Raw genomic sequence first — 15607 nt, 5'->3', positions numbered from 1 at the left:
GAGCATTTGCTTCAGAGATCAGTAGTAGAACAGAAACCTGCATTGAGATTCAGCACAGTCCACCTTAGAAAAGAGACAGCCAGCCAGCCTCCTTGGTCTCACTGTGTTGGTAGCGTAGAAAAACCAGGACGCTCATCTGATCTACCATTAGTGCCTGTCTGAGGATGAGACAGAACTGCCCTCTGTAGATCTACAGCTATCCCCAACGACTAAAAAGCACTGCCTGTATCTTTTTGAACTTTGGTTAGATGCATTTCAGGCCTGGAGACTTCTTGCCTCTCCTACTATTATGGGCAGCTGCTTGAATCATGGGGTTTAAAAGTAGTAAACTATAACAGGAATCATTAGGAAAGAAACGTGGCTACAGTCAGAAGGAAAGAGAGTGGGGGCTTTTATTTTCAGATATTTTAACCTCTTACTTAAAACTGTTCAGACAAGACAGCCCACCCCTTCACCAGGACTGGATCCCTCTTACAGTTGCTACCAAGACAGATGATAAATTTAAAGTGGTATTGATAAAGTTAAATAAATTGAACATGGAGGGTCTGACTTGAGAGACAAAACGGCTGGCAGCAAATCAAAGAATCATTGTCCTCTTTGCTGGCAGTGGACGAATAATTAAGCAGATGTGGTTTGTGGACTTGTGGGCAGTGCATACAATAGTTATAGACAATACAGTTATTCTCTGGTTAAAAAGCCTGCCAGAAACACAATACAGTACAGCACATAACTACCCCAAGCTATTGTATTTAACAAATTAGAAAACACCAGACTTTTTTGAGGGACAAAGGGTAAGTTATGCAAGAAAGTAAACCACCAAACAGAAGAATATTTCTTAAGTTTTAATATTCTTTCTGTAATAGTATCCTCAGCCTTTGTTTCAAATTGGATGATTTTTAGTTAAAGTTTCCTGTGCTTGCAGAAATTGAATACCATCTGGAAATTAAAGCAGAGAAGATTGGGTTTTTATTCTGATTAGCTTCTGTTGTGCAATATTTATTGTTCATTTAGAGAATGTAATATTTCTAGGCACTACACTAAATAAGAAAGGAGAGAGATGAGGGGATTAATTTTTTTTGCACTTCAGTAATGGTTGCAGATATATATCCTGTGGTTTTAAATAAGGCTTAATTACAGTTGCATTAGCCTCAAAGCAAGATGAAGCATCTTTGGAAACACAGAATTGAAATGTTAGCAGTCTAGTGTCACAGGAGAAGGCAACAGGGACCTGTAATTCAGGGTAACATTTTGCAGAGAAATATGTACAAAATATTCCAGCCTATTTCCCCTGCTTAAACAGGGTGAGCTAGAGGAGATTGCCCAGGATGTGCCTGTTGGCTTACTAAAGCCTCGAAGGATAGAAACTCCATCATTTGACAACCTTCTCCATACTTCCAGTAAAAATAAATGCTTTTCTTTTCCTTTTTTTTTTTTTAATCTTACATTTAATTTAAATTACATTACATTTAAATGGAATTTCTTTTATTTAAATTTGTTCCCCTTGCCTCTTCTCCTGTCCCTGGGCACCACTGGCTTGATGTTTACCCTGAAATCAGGTATTTGTATATACTGATGAGATTCCCCTGTATCTTCTCCAGGGTGAATTCAGTCCCTTGATCATCTTTTAGGTCCTTTATGGAAGTGTTTTCTAGTACACCTGTATCTTTCTTGTACTGGGATGCCCAGACCTGGACATAGTGCACCATGTGTGGCCTCACCACGGCTGAATAGAGGGGAAGAATCACCTCCCTCCATCTGTTGGTGATGGTCTTCCCAGTGCAGCCCAGCATGTTGTCAGCTGCCTATGCTTATGAGGGCACATTGCTGGCTTGGTGTCCACCAGGATCTTGAGGCTCTTTTCTTCCAAGCCTTTGTGGCCCCCGGTGTGTACTGGTGCCTCATGTTGTTCCTCCCCAGGTCCCTTGATACTTCTCTTTGTTGAATTTAGTGAAGTTTCTCCGTGCCCATTTCTCCAGACTTTCTAGGCTCTTTGAGCAGTGGCACATCTGTCTTGTGTTATCAACCACTCCTCCAAGCTTTACACCTCTGGTGACTCCAGCTTGGCTCTGTGTTGCTGATCACATCCCTTTGAGCCTGGCATGTGAGACAATTGTCAGTCCACCTCACTGTTTCCCATTTAGCCCATAACAAACAAATTTGTCTGTGAGGATGAAATTGTGTTGAAACCCTGTCTGAAATCAAGGGAAACAACATCCATTGCTCTCCCTTCACCACCCTGCCAGTCTCATCATAGAAGGATGTCAGGCTGGTTAAACACAATTTCCCTGTCATAAATCTATGCTGACTACTTCCCATCATTGTCTTGGCTTTCATGTGTTTGCAGATGGTTTTCAGGAGGATTTGCTCAATTGCTTTCCCGGGGACTGAGGTGAGGCTGACCAACCTGTCAGTCCTCAGACCTTCCTTCCTGCCCTTTTTGAAGATAGGAGTGTCATTTACTTTCTTGCAGTCTTTGGGAATTTCCCCCTGTCAGGGATCTTTCAAAGATAGTTAAGATTAACCTTGCAGTGATGTTGGCCAGCTCCCTCAGCACCCAGGCTGCATTCTGTTAGTTCCTATGGGTTTGTGTATGTACAGCTTGTTTAAATGTTCCCTAGCCTGATCATCCTCCTCCAAGGGAAAATCTTTTCCACTTCAGACTTACCCCACTGGTCTCCCACTGGCCTGAAGGCCAGTCTTGCCAGTAAAGACTGAGATGGAAAGGATTTTCAGAGCCTCAGCCTTTTCCATGTCCTGTGTCACCAGGTTGCCTGACCCATTCAGCAGTGGAAACACATATTCTCTGGTCTTCCTTTTGTTGCTGAGAAGCCCTTCTGGTTGTCTTTCACATCCCTTGCCAGATTCAACTCCAGGTGATCTTTGACTCTCCTAACATATCCCTGCATGTTCAGGCTGTGTCCCTGTTCCTCCTGAGCCATCTGTCCCTGCTCCCACCTCTTGTGTGCTTTCCTTCTTTCATTTGAGTTTAGTCAGGAGCTCCTTGCACATCCGTGGAGGCCACTGCTGTGTAGATCTTGTTTGTATTCTAGGGCACATTATAGCACACCAATGTATCATATGGCAGGCAAATACCATGCCTTGGATGTTTGATCATTTTTGATATTATCGTTATTTCCTTCTCGTATCCTCTTCCTCTCCAGACTGTAGCTATTGATTCTTTGGCTGTCAGTTATGTAGATCAAATGTTGAGAAGGAGATAACCTGATGGAACAGAAAGAGGTAAAGGAGGTTTTACTATCAGGATGAAATAAAAGAAAATATGAATGTAGGAGAGCAAGATGAACAGTTTGAAAGCCTGAAAAAAGGGGGAGACTACATGGAAGCAAGTTTGATGAGTAGATTCAGGAATAGTCTTGGGAAGACTGTGAGACTGAACTTTCTGGGGAAGATGAAGGGAAAGCCAGAAGAAAGCTTCAAAGGAGGGAGGTGACATTAAGAAGAGCATGGAGAAAAATTGGAGAAAGGCGATAATAAGCAGAGAGATAATAAGTTAACAAGTGAGATTAGGTAAGATCTGTATTTGGATAATAAAGGTAATTAACTGAAACACTTTACTCTTAGCAGTGTTGATTTGAACTTGTGGGCTTCATCATCACATAATGCTGAATACAGGTGTATTTCTACACTTCTGTGTAGACTTCCCTCTGTGGTGGAGGCAGAGTGGCTCTGAGGCTGTGCCCCGGGCAGTGGAGTGATGTCCTCTGCAGTGGTACCTGTGGAGGGTACCACACCTGGGCTGCACAGTGCCCTGCTTAGACAGAAGTCTGTCCAGATCCCCACTTCAGACCAGTTGTTTCTTGTGTTTGGGTCATGGGCCCAGAGAGATGAGCAGATCCTGTAGATCAGGCTATGTAACCCAGACATGTGCCAAAGAAGAGATGAGAAGACTCATCCAACAGAGACAGGAACAAGGAATAAGCAGAATGAGGTCTGTCCTGCAGAATACCCTGTTGGCACCTGATAAATTTATGACCACAAGCTATTTGCAGGCATTTTGTGCCTTGTCCTCTTCCCGCCGCTCAACTTTTGTTCCTGATTTCCACATACTGATTTCAAGGTAGACATAATCTGCATATTCTAAAAAGAGCTAAATATCAGCCTGTGTTTAAAAAACAAAAGTAAACATTTTTATTTCTAAGTCAATTTTTCTTTCTAAAGGTTTGTAAGAATTATTTACACTATAAAACTTGGAAGTAATATTTTATATGAGAAACTTTTTTACAGAATGCTGTCCTATCAGCCATAAGTTTGAATTCATTATGAAAGTATACATAAATGTATATGCCTATGTACTATGCCTAAATACTTTCTTTTGAAAAATTAATAATGCTGGACTAGTACCATAACTCATATATTAATGTTGGCTTGTGAATTGGGAGCCCAATTTTACTCCCTGCTCGTGAAGCTGGTTCTGAAGGTTACAGCAAAGTTTAGAAAGTATGTTTTCAATTCTGAAAGACTTTTTTCCCCTCTCAATGTAATGTGGTAAGTTACAAGGAAAAAAAATCTACAAAAATGACCCAGCTGTAGGAGAAAAGGAAAGGAATTAATGATAAGTTGGTGTAACTAGACATACTGTGTACTCTGTTTTGTGTTGGCAAAGGAGAATGTCTCCTTTTGACCCCCAAATCCATTGAATGATTCACTTCTCTAAATTAAAAGACACTCACCTTGTAAGCACTGTTATTAATAGCATTTATAATGCATTACAACTTGCACTAGTGCTTTGTATTTGAAAATGGAGCCTCCCAAATCAATTTTCCCACTTGAAAATGTGACTGAACTAACTTATCAGAAATTCCGATAGGTGTATCCTTAAAACTTCCTGCATCTCTGTGAAGTGTTTATATGATGCTTAATAGTGTCTGCAAGCTGCTGTTTTACTCAACTTTCCTGAATTTCAAACATCTATATTTTACTCTCTTATATGCTTTTAACTAAGGTATAGTAGATGCATTTTTGCTTCGGTACTAATTCAAAATGTAATATTCATTTCTTTAGAAGACATTTTTGTTGTTGTGCATGCCTAGTGTTTTGTATGTTGTATATTGCATTCAGAATATTTTTTTCCTTCTCACCTATCCACAAATGCAATGCCGTTCCCATGACGCACCTCTGCTTGCTGTTTACCTGTATGTTAATTCGCTTGACTCCCATTGGCCCACTGCCATCATGTGCTCGCTGCCTGTTATTAAAAGACTCAGTCGACTGCCAAAGCAATGAAGCGACCTCTCGAAGCAACTGTAGACCTGGTACTTTGACCTTTCACCTTTTGCTTTGCATGTAGCTTTTTTTTTTTTTTTAATTATAATTTTTTTTTTTTTCCTTCAGAGAAGCAACTAATGAAATTTGTATCGCTTTACTTTTCAAACATCAAACGGAAATGATTTCACATACTCATTAATTTACCGGAAGCTCTATTTATCCATCTCATTCTCATACGTAATAGACCGCAGACGATTTAGTTTGGTTCCTAACACAGTTTCATCTTTTTTAAATCTTTCATGAAAAGTCGAATTGAGATAAAACTGCTTTTGTAATTGAAAACGTGTAACGTAATCCATTAATCTGTATAATAATAGGAAACTATATTTAAATTTAAACATAAGACAAAATACTTGGCAATGAAACACAAGTGGTTTTTTCTCCCCGTAATATTCGAAAACCTACTTAAAGGCAATGCCATTTTCGTTGCTTTAAAGCAAACGTTTCTTTTCAGTAGTTGTGCTGCTACAGTTCTAGGTTAATAGTACCATGCTTTTGCTACCAATAACAAAATTTCACTCATTTTACATTGCTGTGCTTTGAGTTAAAATGCATGGCGAGGCATCTTTAGCCGCTTTTAAAAATACTAAGTTTTTGTATTTATGTATATATTACGGACAAGGTCTTAAAAATGGCACCATTTTAACTAACTTTCTTATTTACAGGCCTTTCCTCCTGGTGTTCTTCACCCTTTACCAAAGAGACAAGCACTTGAAAAAAGCAATGGTGCCAGTGCCGTTTTCAATCCCAGTGTCTTGCACTATCAACAGGCTCTTGCCAATGCTCAGTTGCAGCAACATGCAGCGTTTATCCCAACAGGTATGTTGCATCCACATTGAACCAGTTTTGTGTCCCTGAGGTAGCCTATGTGTCAGGCAGTTGCACTTAACAGAAGGTTTTATTATGCTTCCTGCCCCACTTGAGGTGAAGTCTGCACAGATGATTACACGTTATTTTAATTCCTCTTGAAAGGACAAGAATTCAAGCAGAAATTTCAACATGCCGTTAAGCTTCTTTTTTCAGACATTTTGAAGCCTTGCTCATCATTCTCCAGAGTCTGCCCCTTTTTGCCTACCTTAAATTGGCTGGATTTTGACTCGTATCTGTTTCCACTAACAAAAATGCTGGAAAAGCATCACTCTTCAGAGATGCCACAGCATCCTCCTGCTCTCTCGGCTGCTGTCTTGCAGCCATGGGGATTTCCCCAGCTGCACACAAGTGCCCTGAGAAGGGGCCATAAACTTCCAGTCAATACCTGCGTGGAAGCACTGGCAAAACACATCGCTCCCCGCAGCTGCACTAAAGGGCTTTCAGGCATCAGATGCATTTTCGTGGTTTTGGAGCACCACCAGGACATTTCCTAGCATTTGTGGCTCATAGCTGGGGTTGTAATTCTTCATGGGGATGATCTGAAGATGAGTGAATGTAATTTACATTTCAGTGCTCGGATCTCTGTGATAATCAGAGTGTTCAGAGATGGCTTGACCTGCACCCTGGTTGGTAGCAGGGCTTCTCTTTAGCGCTGTGAGAGAAGGGATGTGCTGGGTGCTCATGTAAACAGTAGCAACACAGCCCTCTAAATCGTGTCAGTCACCCCCACTCCAAACTTCCCAAAGGAGAATATCCTGCCTAAGGAATTCTGTGATGTCATTCGTAATTAACAAATTATGTATTTTAGTGTCAGGGTATTGTCGAGTGTGAACTTCAGAATCGTTGAAAACTACGTGTTTGCAAATGCGCTTGACATTTCAGCAGTGTTAGTTTATAGAAATAATGTCGGTTGAACAAGGAGTGAAAGGCAACACATGATGATTTTCCAATCTATCAGCATTCCCATATGTTTTTAAAGATAAAAAACAAACACAGATGGCTTTGACTTCATGGAATTTTTCTATAAGGCCTCAGTAACAACCTTGGAGCCTGCCCCCGTATTTGTAATAGTAAGTAATAGCATAGCCTTATTTTTAGCACATTGGTGCACAAGAATATCTGTGGCAGAAAACACACTGACATTTATGGGAGTGTTTGAAAAAAAATAAATAAATGCTGAGACCGCCTATTTGGACATGAATGGAAGACTGCCTTGTGCTTACAGAACATACAGAAATTTCCACAAATTTATTTTACGTTGAAACTATGAGAATTTGTAGCATGATAGGCATTTTTCCTTCTTAAGCACTCCCTTTCAGGGCTTATTGCTCTTATTTGCAATTGACAAGGACTTCAAATTAACTATGGAAAATACGGTAGTTTAAACCTTTTTCCATGAAAAAGCATTTGGATGTTTTTTAGACTTCTGGAATGTTCATGCTTCCTTAAGTAGCTCACTTTTTGTACTTTTTATTGTCCGTTCCTCTTTCCAACTAATTGTTGTAATTGTAGTTTTATCTGACAAATTTCTGGTGGTAGGAAGGGTGGATCTTGGAACCAAACCTTAAGGGCCAGGTTGTTGGCAAGCCCCAAAACAAGTGCATGAAAAAAAAAGAAGAAACAGAGGTATTAAATAGCAGATGGAGCCCAAGCCCCAGAGTAGAAAACCTTTCTCAAAGTGATGAACCTCCTGCTCTTTTCACACACCATCAGTGCCAAGAAAGGACATTAAAGAGAGGAGTGGGTATGGGAGGAACTCAGGAAAGGGGAACACCCTCTGTAAGAATGGGTGTCATGAGCTTTCCATTAAAGATGCTACATATGATATTCCCACATTTCCTGGGAAGGTTGGATTTGGTGGGTGTAAGGACTGTCATGCAACCCACGTCTAAGAAGCAATGCATGACATTATCTGTTGGATTTTAAATGATTATGTGATATTTTCTAAACTGGTATAATTTTCAAATGTGTTCCTTGTGTGTGTGTGCGTGTGTGTTAAATTTTAAGACAAGTTTTGCTGCTGGAATATATATAAAACTTAATTGTTTTATATAACTTCTCTGCTTTCTTAACCACTGGCTCCCCTAATAAAAAGTGTGGGGCTTGACTTAGCATGGCTTACCTCTGAAGTTCTGCACTTTGTTTGTTTTACATCAGTTTGATGGCTTTGTCACCTTCTCCTTATTGTTTGGTGAATGATCTTAAAAACAGCAGATCTTTTCTCTCTTCCCATTGCTGTTTGTTAGTGTTTCTATAACCTCTAGAGGAGGAACTTTGTGTATTCTCTGGGGACTGTTCTTGGGTAAGGTCATTCATAGTCACACAAGTCCTGCGACTGTCTGATAAGGGGCTGCAGTAGTAATTCAGCAGGAATGGAGGAAGCATATTCGACTCTGTCTCAAATATGCACATACCTGGCACTAGTCTCCTTGCTTGCCTTCACCAGCTTGCTGTATGCAGTATATACTGGAAATAGGCTGATCTCTTTCATTTGGCCTTTCCAGAAAGGTTAAAGGTGGACTAGGCACCAAAATTAAACTGGTGAGCATGGCAGGTGAGCAGTCATCCCACAGCGTCTCTGAGGTGCGCTGGGAGCCTTCTGCTGGAATATTACATGCTTTGAGGTGTTTAGCTTGGGACTTGTCAAAGTACTGTTTTCTTTCTGTTAAGAATGGGTACATTAACATCAAACACAAATTTGGCAAAGCCCCTGAAGAGGAATAGCCTTAATTCCACTTTAACTTCTTTTCCTGCCACATGTCAAAAAATTGGTGAATGTTGATCTGTGCAACATTTAACTGTCTGAATTATGCAGTGAGTTCTAAAAGTCCCAAATACTGTGATCTTTAACCAAGGATGTTTCTATAAACAAAAACCTGTTGCTGCAAAACTACTGAGTGAAAGGATAAAATTAGTAAGTAAAAAAGTTTATGAAGTATCTTGATTATGTACAGAAACATGCCAAAACCCACACTGTATATGCAGGAGTTTAGTAAGAGCACAGTCACCTTTTTGTGTTAAAGCAAAACTGTGAATGACCTTACAGTTTCATTTAACTAACTTACTTCTCTGTGGTTATGCTTGAATCTCACTTTGAATGTTAACTCTAAACAGCTAACCTGTTTCTTCCCTTTATCCACTTTTTTCACCTATCATTGCATGACACGCAGGGTCAGTTTTGTGCATGACACCCGCTACCAGTATTGGTAGGTTCCAAATTTCTTTATTGATCTCTTTTTTTATACTGTATATGATGTATATTCACTTGTTTCAAAAATCCTAGGCGAGATTTAGCCACTGACTAGAATTAAAGGTTCGCTTGTCCTTCTGGTTGACTTTGCAGAGTGTTTAGATTTGTAGATGAAAGCTGCAGTTTAGACATGATATCACCTGCTATAACAACTACACTGCAAAAGCATAATACCATGAATTCCAGTCTGCTTTTCAGTTTTCAAAGTTTTATTTCTCCTTATATTTTATATTGTCTAGTACTATAAAATCATAAAATACTGGAAAAAACCAGCAAATTTCATCAGTGTTTTAAAGTTTCATAGTGGTGTGCCTATTCTCCTTTGCTGTGTGTTAGAAAGTTTTATCAGCGTTTCCCAGAAATGCCTGCTTTGATCCACAGAGGTCTGTTGAAACTCATGATCTGAATCTCACTCCTTCTTTAAATATATTTTCAGTTTGAAGTTAACATTTTGGGCTTTCAAAGTGGAAGCCCAATGCAACAGCCTCTGAGACAGAAAAGTAATATTTCTTCTATTGCCCTATCCCAGTGATTTTATTTTTGGGTTTTTGGCCTACTCAGATAAACAGTTAAAATATCAAGCCTTTAAAACATCAAATTAATAATTCCCCCATGAAGATGCTGATTAAAATTAATTCTTAAAATGAGCAAAAGCAGTGTCTTTCACAAAATCGATCTTGCTTTTTTAGATCAAACAAAGTAGTATATATATCAGGATAATTATCATCCCTCTCCTGATTTTTGCCTCAAGCAGATGGTAATTTAACTCTGATAAAGTCGAACAGTTACGCAGTGCTAGTAGGAAAACACGAATAAATTGGATTACAAAGAAAGACAGCGAGTATCTGGCTTACTTCAAAATGAAGATAGATGAAAAAATTAATTTTTAATTGTGTCTAAAAATTAAGATAAACATTTAACAGTCTTCTTTCCAGTGTAAACCACTGGGCTTTTTTCGTAGGATTTTATTTTGAAGTGCTTTATAGCTGTACTGGGGGAAAACAAATTATGCATGTAACAATCTGCAGGTAACAGGCTATTTTGGTAAAGGCCTCATTTGCACAAGTAATCTTCTTCTTAGAGATAACACTTGCCTTTTCAGTGGTCCTTACTCTTGTTTTCTGGGAATCGCCGATTGTGTTGACAACCTTCCTTTAATTGTACTTGTAATAAGCTATTTTCCCTTTTTTTTATTTCTCCGCCACGCTTTCTCGCTTTGCACTGTGATTGCATGCCATCTGCCGGTTTAACCCATGACGATGGCTTGCCGCTCTTGATATTCACCATGCCAAAAATACCACTTCTCTTACCATAATGCTGCACCCTCCTGTTCATTGCTTCCATGGTTCCCCTCCTGAAAGTACCCATGATGCACAACGCTACGGCCGCCACTGTCTCTGCAGCAACAACTCCTGCAACAAGTGTTCCCTTCGCCGCAACAGCCACAGCAAATCAGGTTTGCTCCTTTTACAGCTTTCTTTCACAAGATCCTGAACTCTAAATGAGTGCTGAGATTTTTATTTTAATTTTTTTTAACAAAAAAAATTCTCACAGAGAATTTTTTTTTTTTATTTCTGTGTTTACCCCATCAAATTTTACTTTTATTTTTAAGTCGTTTATAGCAAGTGTTTGTGGGACAGGTTGCACTTATTTAGAGTTAACATTTGTTGCAAATAATGATGTAGCTGTGTTTTGTGTTGCGATGTTTGTACCTAATTATCGTGTAATTAACCCAGCTGGAGTTAGAATCACCGTAGTACTGGACTACTTACAAAAGTCTATTATTAACGCCTAAGTTCAAAAGGAAGATCATCACAGGTTTCAAACATTCAGGTGTGTTAATGTAGCCTTCTCCATGAGATGTGGAAGTGACTAATTTGTAAGCACGGAAGCTGTCACAAATCACAAGCAGAACAAGGCAACTGGAAAAAGAAAAAGAAGAAAAAAAAATTACATGTTTTCTGTACATACTAGTGATCAAAACAGCACTCAAGATATTTATGACTATGCCTGCTTTATATTTGAAAGTGTATCTTTAACCTGGGAGTTGCATTTCTCTGAGGAAGGACATTGATAGAAAGAATCCCAAGGGCTGTTGTCTGAGGTAGGCTAGGAAAGATGATACTTTCTCCTGTTCTTCTACAGTTTATGTTAATGGCAGTTTTCATTTTGGTTGGGTTTCCCCTCCTCCTGTAGGACTTAGTTCCCAGGGAAGACATATCTGTTGCAGCCCAGAGCGTGTAGCTTTGACTCCTCTGTTGGGGTGATTCCCACAGTGGTGTGCCTGGCATCTGCCAGGAAAGGAGTTTGCACAGCTGTTGGGTCACTCTGGCTTTCCTGGTGCTCTGGGACCATGCTCAGGCACTTCCACCTGAGATGTGTTTGCCCTCAGGTTCTGAGAGGTCAGACAGAAAAGAAAACAAGCAGATTTGCTCACCAAAAGAAAGCAAAGGGCTGTGTCCCCATCATCTTTCCTTGTGTTTCTCCTGGGCAGGCTGACAAGCTGTTGCAGACCCAGTAGAAATGCTCTCCTGTTGGTTCCTTCCCTCCACTTGCCCAGGACTTAGAAAGAAATCAGTGAAAATGTTTTGCTTAATAATGTTCTACTAACAGGTTTATTTATTTTTTTACTGTCATTCCCAAAACTATTAAAGTATCCCATGGAAAAATAGAAGTTGCTGCAAGAGTTTATTTTTAATAATTTGGAAAAAATATACTACCTCTGAAATACATCCTACTTTCTTAAAGAAACACAAACCAGTCCATTTTTTTTTTAAGGTTTGTTTGCCCACGTTGTGACATTTTTGCTTCTAGCATTTTCACCAAAAGAGGGTTGTTGTTTTGTGCTTACTTTTCTGAGAGTTAGCTTGTAAAAAATGCTTGGGATAAGGATGAAAGTGCAGCGGGCAAATGGTGCATTTCATGGTCTTTCCCAGAACAGTGTCTGCAGCAGAAAATTGTTTGGTGGTATCCAGTATAGTTTTGTGATCTCGGAGTGGTGACAGAGAGAGTTGAAGATGCCAAGGGACTAAGAGAAAATGGGATGGTTTGGGGAGGGGTTCAGCTAGGGACCCTCTCCAGCACAGGAATGCAGCTGGGGCAGCTCCACCATCTGCATTCCTGAGTGCCAGAGGGGCCAACTGCGGCTGAAGGTAGAATAAATACAGGTATGCCTACAAAAGGACCAATAAGCAGTATTTTTTTTTTTTTTAGTTAATGGGAGTAGTTTCACACAATTAACTGGTGCCACTAAGAAGACAAAGGTGTGCCTTAATGCTCTTTCTCGTCTAGCAGGATGGCAGGCAGAGACCCTACTTTCCCAGTGCAGATTTTGTTTGCATTGGAGGATTATAGCCTTTTAAATTTAACAGGAGTTGTAGAAAGTGTCTGTATTTATCTAGATGCATATATCTGAGTGTGTGTATACATACAATTCCATGCTGAAATTAATGGATGATTTAACAGGGGGGATGGGTTTTCACGTGTTTAACTTCAGCCATTTGGAAGTTTGGCATCTAATTCATCTGCTTTTTTAGAAGTCTGTGTTAGGGCAGGGTAAATTGCCCTGGAGGACCTTGCCTCAGTCCCTTGCCTGTGGAATGAGTGTAGATGTGTTACCAAAGCTCTGCACCACTGCACGTGGAGGAGATGAGTCCCAGCTCAGGTGCTCGTTGGCTTCTGTAGCATGTGCCATCACTGTCTGGTTTTTTCTCACTCCTGTCTTTGTTTTAGTCATTGTAAGTCTTTAAAAGCTACTGTAAAAAAAAATGTATTTCAAGGTAGGGAAAGTAGTAGTAGTTCCTTCTTCTCTGTAAGAGATAAAACTCCAAGTTCTCTATTTATTTACAGCCTCTTAAGATTGGAAACAAAGCTACAATGATAAGAAAGCCCCACAGTAACTCTGTGGCCCAAATTCTCAGTATTTCTTTAGTCCAAGAAACACAGCAGGAGCAGGTTATTAACTTGGTCATTAGCATGACTTTGTTCATGGTCATAGCATTCTTTGTGTCCTCTTGTATGGGTTTAAACTCTCCTGAGTATTTCAGAAAAGGACGCTTTTATTCCCAACTAGATAAAATTTCCTTTCCTAGTCTGTGCCACACTGCTTTACATATCTGTGAGGTACAGTTTCCTCTTTCCATGGTCTCTACCATACTTTTTTTTTTTTTACAACCTGCAGCCTTAAGCTTGTCCCATTTCAGCTCCCACAGCTTCACCTCACAATTCTGGGCATGAAAAGAAAGTTGTAGCAGGGCTTAATCATTTCTCGTAATATCATTTGGTGTAGTATTCTGATGTGGGGAAAGATTGCTGGTCTTCCTGGGACTGAGTGTGATGATCCCAGTGTCTTTGAAGCACAAGTAGAAGGGAAAAGTCAACATCCCAAAAGTTATGGAGTCTCAGCTGATGGCTAATGAAACATAGTAACTCCATTGGGTCCAGTAATATATTTAGTGTGTGCTGTCAGCTTGTATTTTGAAAAAAAACATTCACTGTGTCTCATGTCTTCTGTATGTCCTTTCTTCCAGAAAATAACATGAGGAAGACCTCAAAATATACCTGCATTGACACACACACACTGTCAGTCATGCTTGGGCAGCAACTCTGGGCGTTGTGTGTTCAATGTGTGGCACAAGGCACCTGAGAGCATTGTGTGGCGTTAAAGGCTGTACTGTGTACATCTGTGCAGGGTGACACCAGTTAAGAATATATGGAAAATTTGGCATCTCTTCCTTTTCCTGACTTAAAAAGGTTAGGTTTTAAAAATAATTTTGTAGCAGTGTGTTCAGGAGGCAAGAGAATTGCTTTGGCTCAATGCAATGTAAACATGCAGCAAAAGTGCTTTAGCAAACCCTGTTTTACAAACTCTGATTAAAAACTTACTCTGATGATAGAAGAGCTGGTGGTGCTGCTGTTCCCTCGAGGGAGTGCCCCATTCACTGTAGCTGCCAGGCTGTGGTGAGAGGGAATGGAGGGGAGGGGACTTCAGCTTTCCAGTGAAAGGCAGCTGGAAAGGTACGTGTCCCGGAGCGTGACTGGTCAGAGGCCAGGAAAGGCCAGGAAAGGCCCTTGCCCTTTTCCTTCTTCCCCCCTTCACAATTGCTCCAGCCATTCCCACCAGGATGGAGCTTGAAGCTTCCGCTGCTTAACCTGACTTCAGCAGTAGATGCTTGATAAACTTTCAGTTCAGTTGTTTGGGGATGCTGACAACATTTCCTTAGAGCAAAGTTCGAAGTCGTGTGAATGATGGTGAAAAGCAGCATTAGGGCATGAATACAGAGGGTGTGGTCCTAGCTCCCTCTAGTGCATGCATGTGGACAGAGGTATGTAAAACGTCCTGGTTAAATATTAATACAGTCTCTGTAGATACATACTTCAGGGATCTTTAACAAAGATTTTGTTCCTCCTTTAGCTAGTGGACTAGCAGTACTCAAGCAAGCAAGGAAACTGTTACCTCTTAGCTTCACTCACAGGTAGAATCACAGAATCATTTAGGTTGGAAAAACCTCTAAGATCATCGAGTCCAAGTGTTAACCCAGCACTGCCAACTTCACCACTAAACCATGCCCCTAAGTGCAGCAGCTACACATCTTTTAAATACGTCCAGGGATGGTGATTGCTTTGGGCAGTCTGTTCCAGTGCTTTACAACCCTTTCCATGAAGAATTATTTCCTAATATCCAATCTAAACCTCCCCTGGTGCAACTTGAGGCCATTTTCTCTCATCCTATCACTTGTTACTTGGAGGAAGAGACCAATCCTCTTTCAGGTAGTTGTAGAGGGAAAGAGCAATATTTACTGACTGGTTTTTTAGGCTAAGAATGTACAGTGCTGTAATTTCAGGATGATATAAAAGTCATAGATCTTAAGGAAAATTATTTTGGGAGTTTGTTTCTCTTCTTATTTTGCTGTGTGCTTTATGAGAAAATACAGGATTAGAAACTTGGGGAAAGATTAGATGAAGCCTACTTGGAGGTGATGATGTTCATGTTGATGGAAATGCAGAAAAATGTGACTTCCTCCACCCTGCATGCCAAAGATAATTTAACAGAGGATGGTGTATCCTGACATTATTTGCGAGAGATGTTATTTTGACTTTTGGGGCTGAAGTTCAGTTTTAAATAATGGCAAACACCTGCTTGTGGGGGCTTTAAATTTCTTAATTAAAAAGCTTCACTGCTGTTCCATTTATGTATATATG

The 15607-nt window shown here is 40.1% G+C and overlaps 1 protein-coding gene across 9 annotated transcripts in view; it reads left to right on the top strand.

Moving 5' to 3' along the window:
* The window catches only part of MBNL2 (muscleblind like splicing regulator 2), a 90520-nt gene that overhangs the window by 61717 nt on the left and 13196 nt on the right, over positions 1-15607 (top strand). For 2 of the 9 annotated variants that reach the window (XM_042043510.1, XM_042043579.1), the window contains 3 exons: positions 5220-5273; positions 5952-6105; positions 9327-9362. In XM_042043510.1, coding sequence (XP_041899444.1) covers positions 5220-5273; positions 5952-6105; positions 9327-9362 — 244 coding nt within the window. Of the gene's footprint in view, positions 1-5219; positions 5274-5951; positions 6106-9326; positions 9363-10767; positions 10863-15607 lie in introns of all 9 variants that reach the window. The other 7 variants (XM_042043519.1, XM_042043537.1, XM_042043555.1 and 4 more) reach the window with 7 other exon arrangements.

The sequence above is a fragment of the Corvus kubaryi genome, unplaced genomic scaffold, assembly GCF_017639235.1.
Source record: "Corvus kubaryi isolate FWS band 111438036 unplaced genomic scaffold, C.kubaryi_AGA036_p1.0 133, whole genome shotgun sequence".
NCBI classification, from domain to species: Eukaryota; Metazoa; Chordata; class Aves; order Passeriformes; family Corvidae; genus Corvus; species Corvus kubaryi.
The sequence above is the reverse complement of the archived record's forward strand: the minus strand, read 5'-3'. Positions and strand labels throughout refer to the sequence as shown.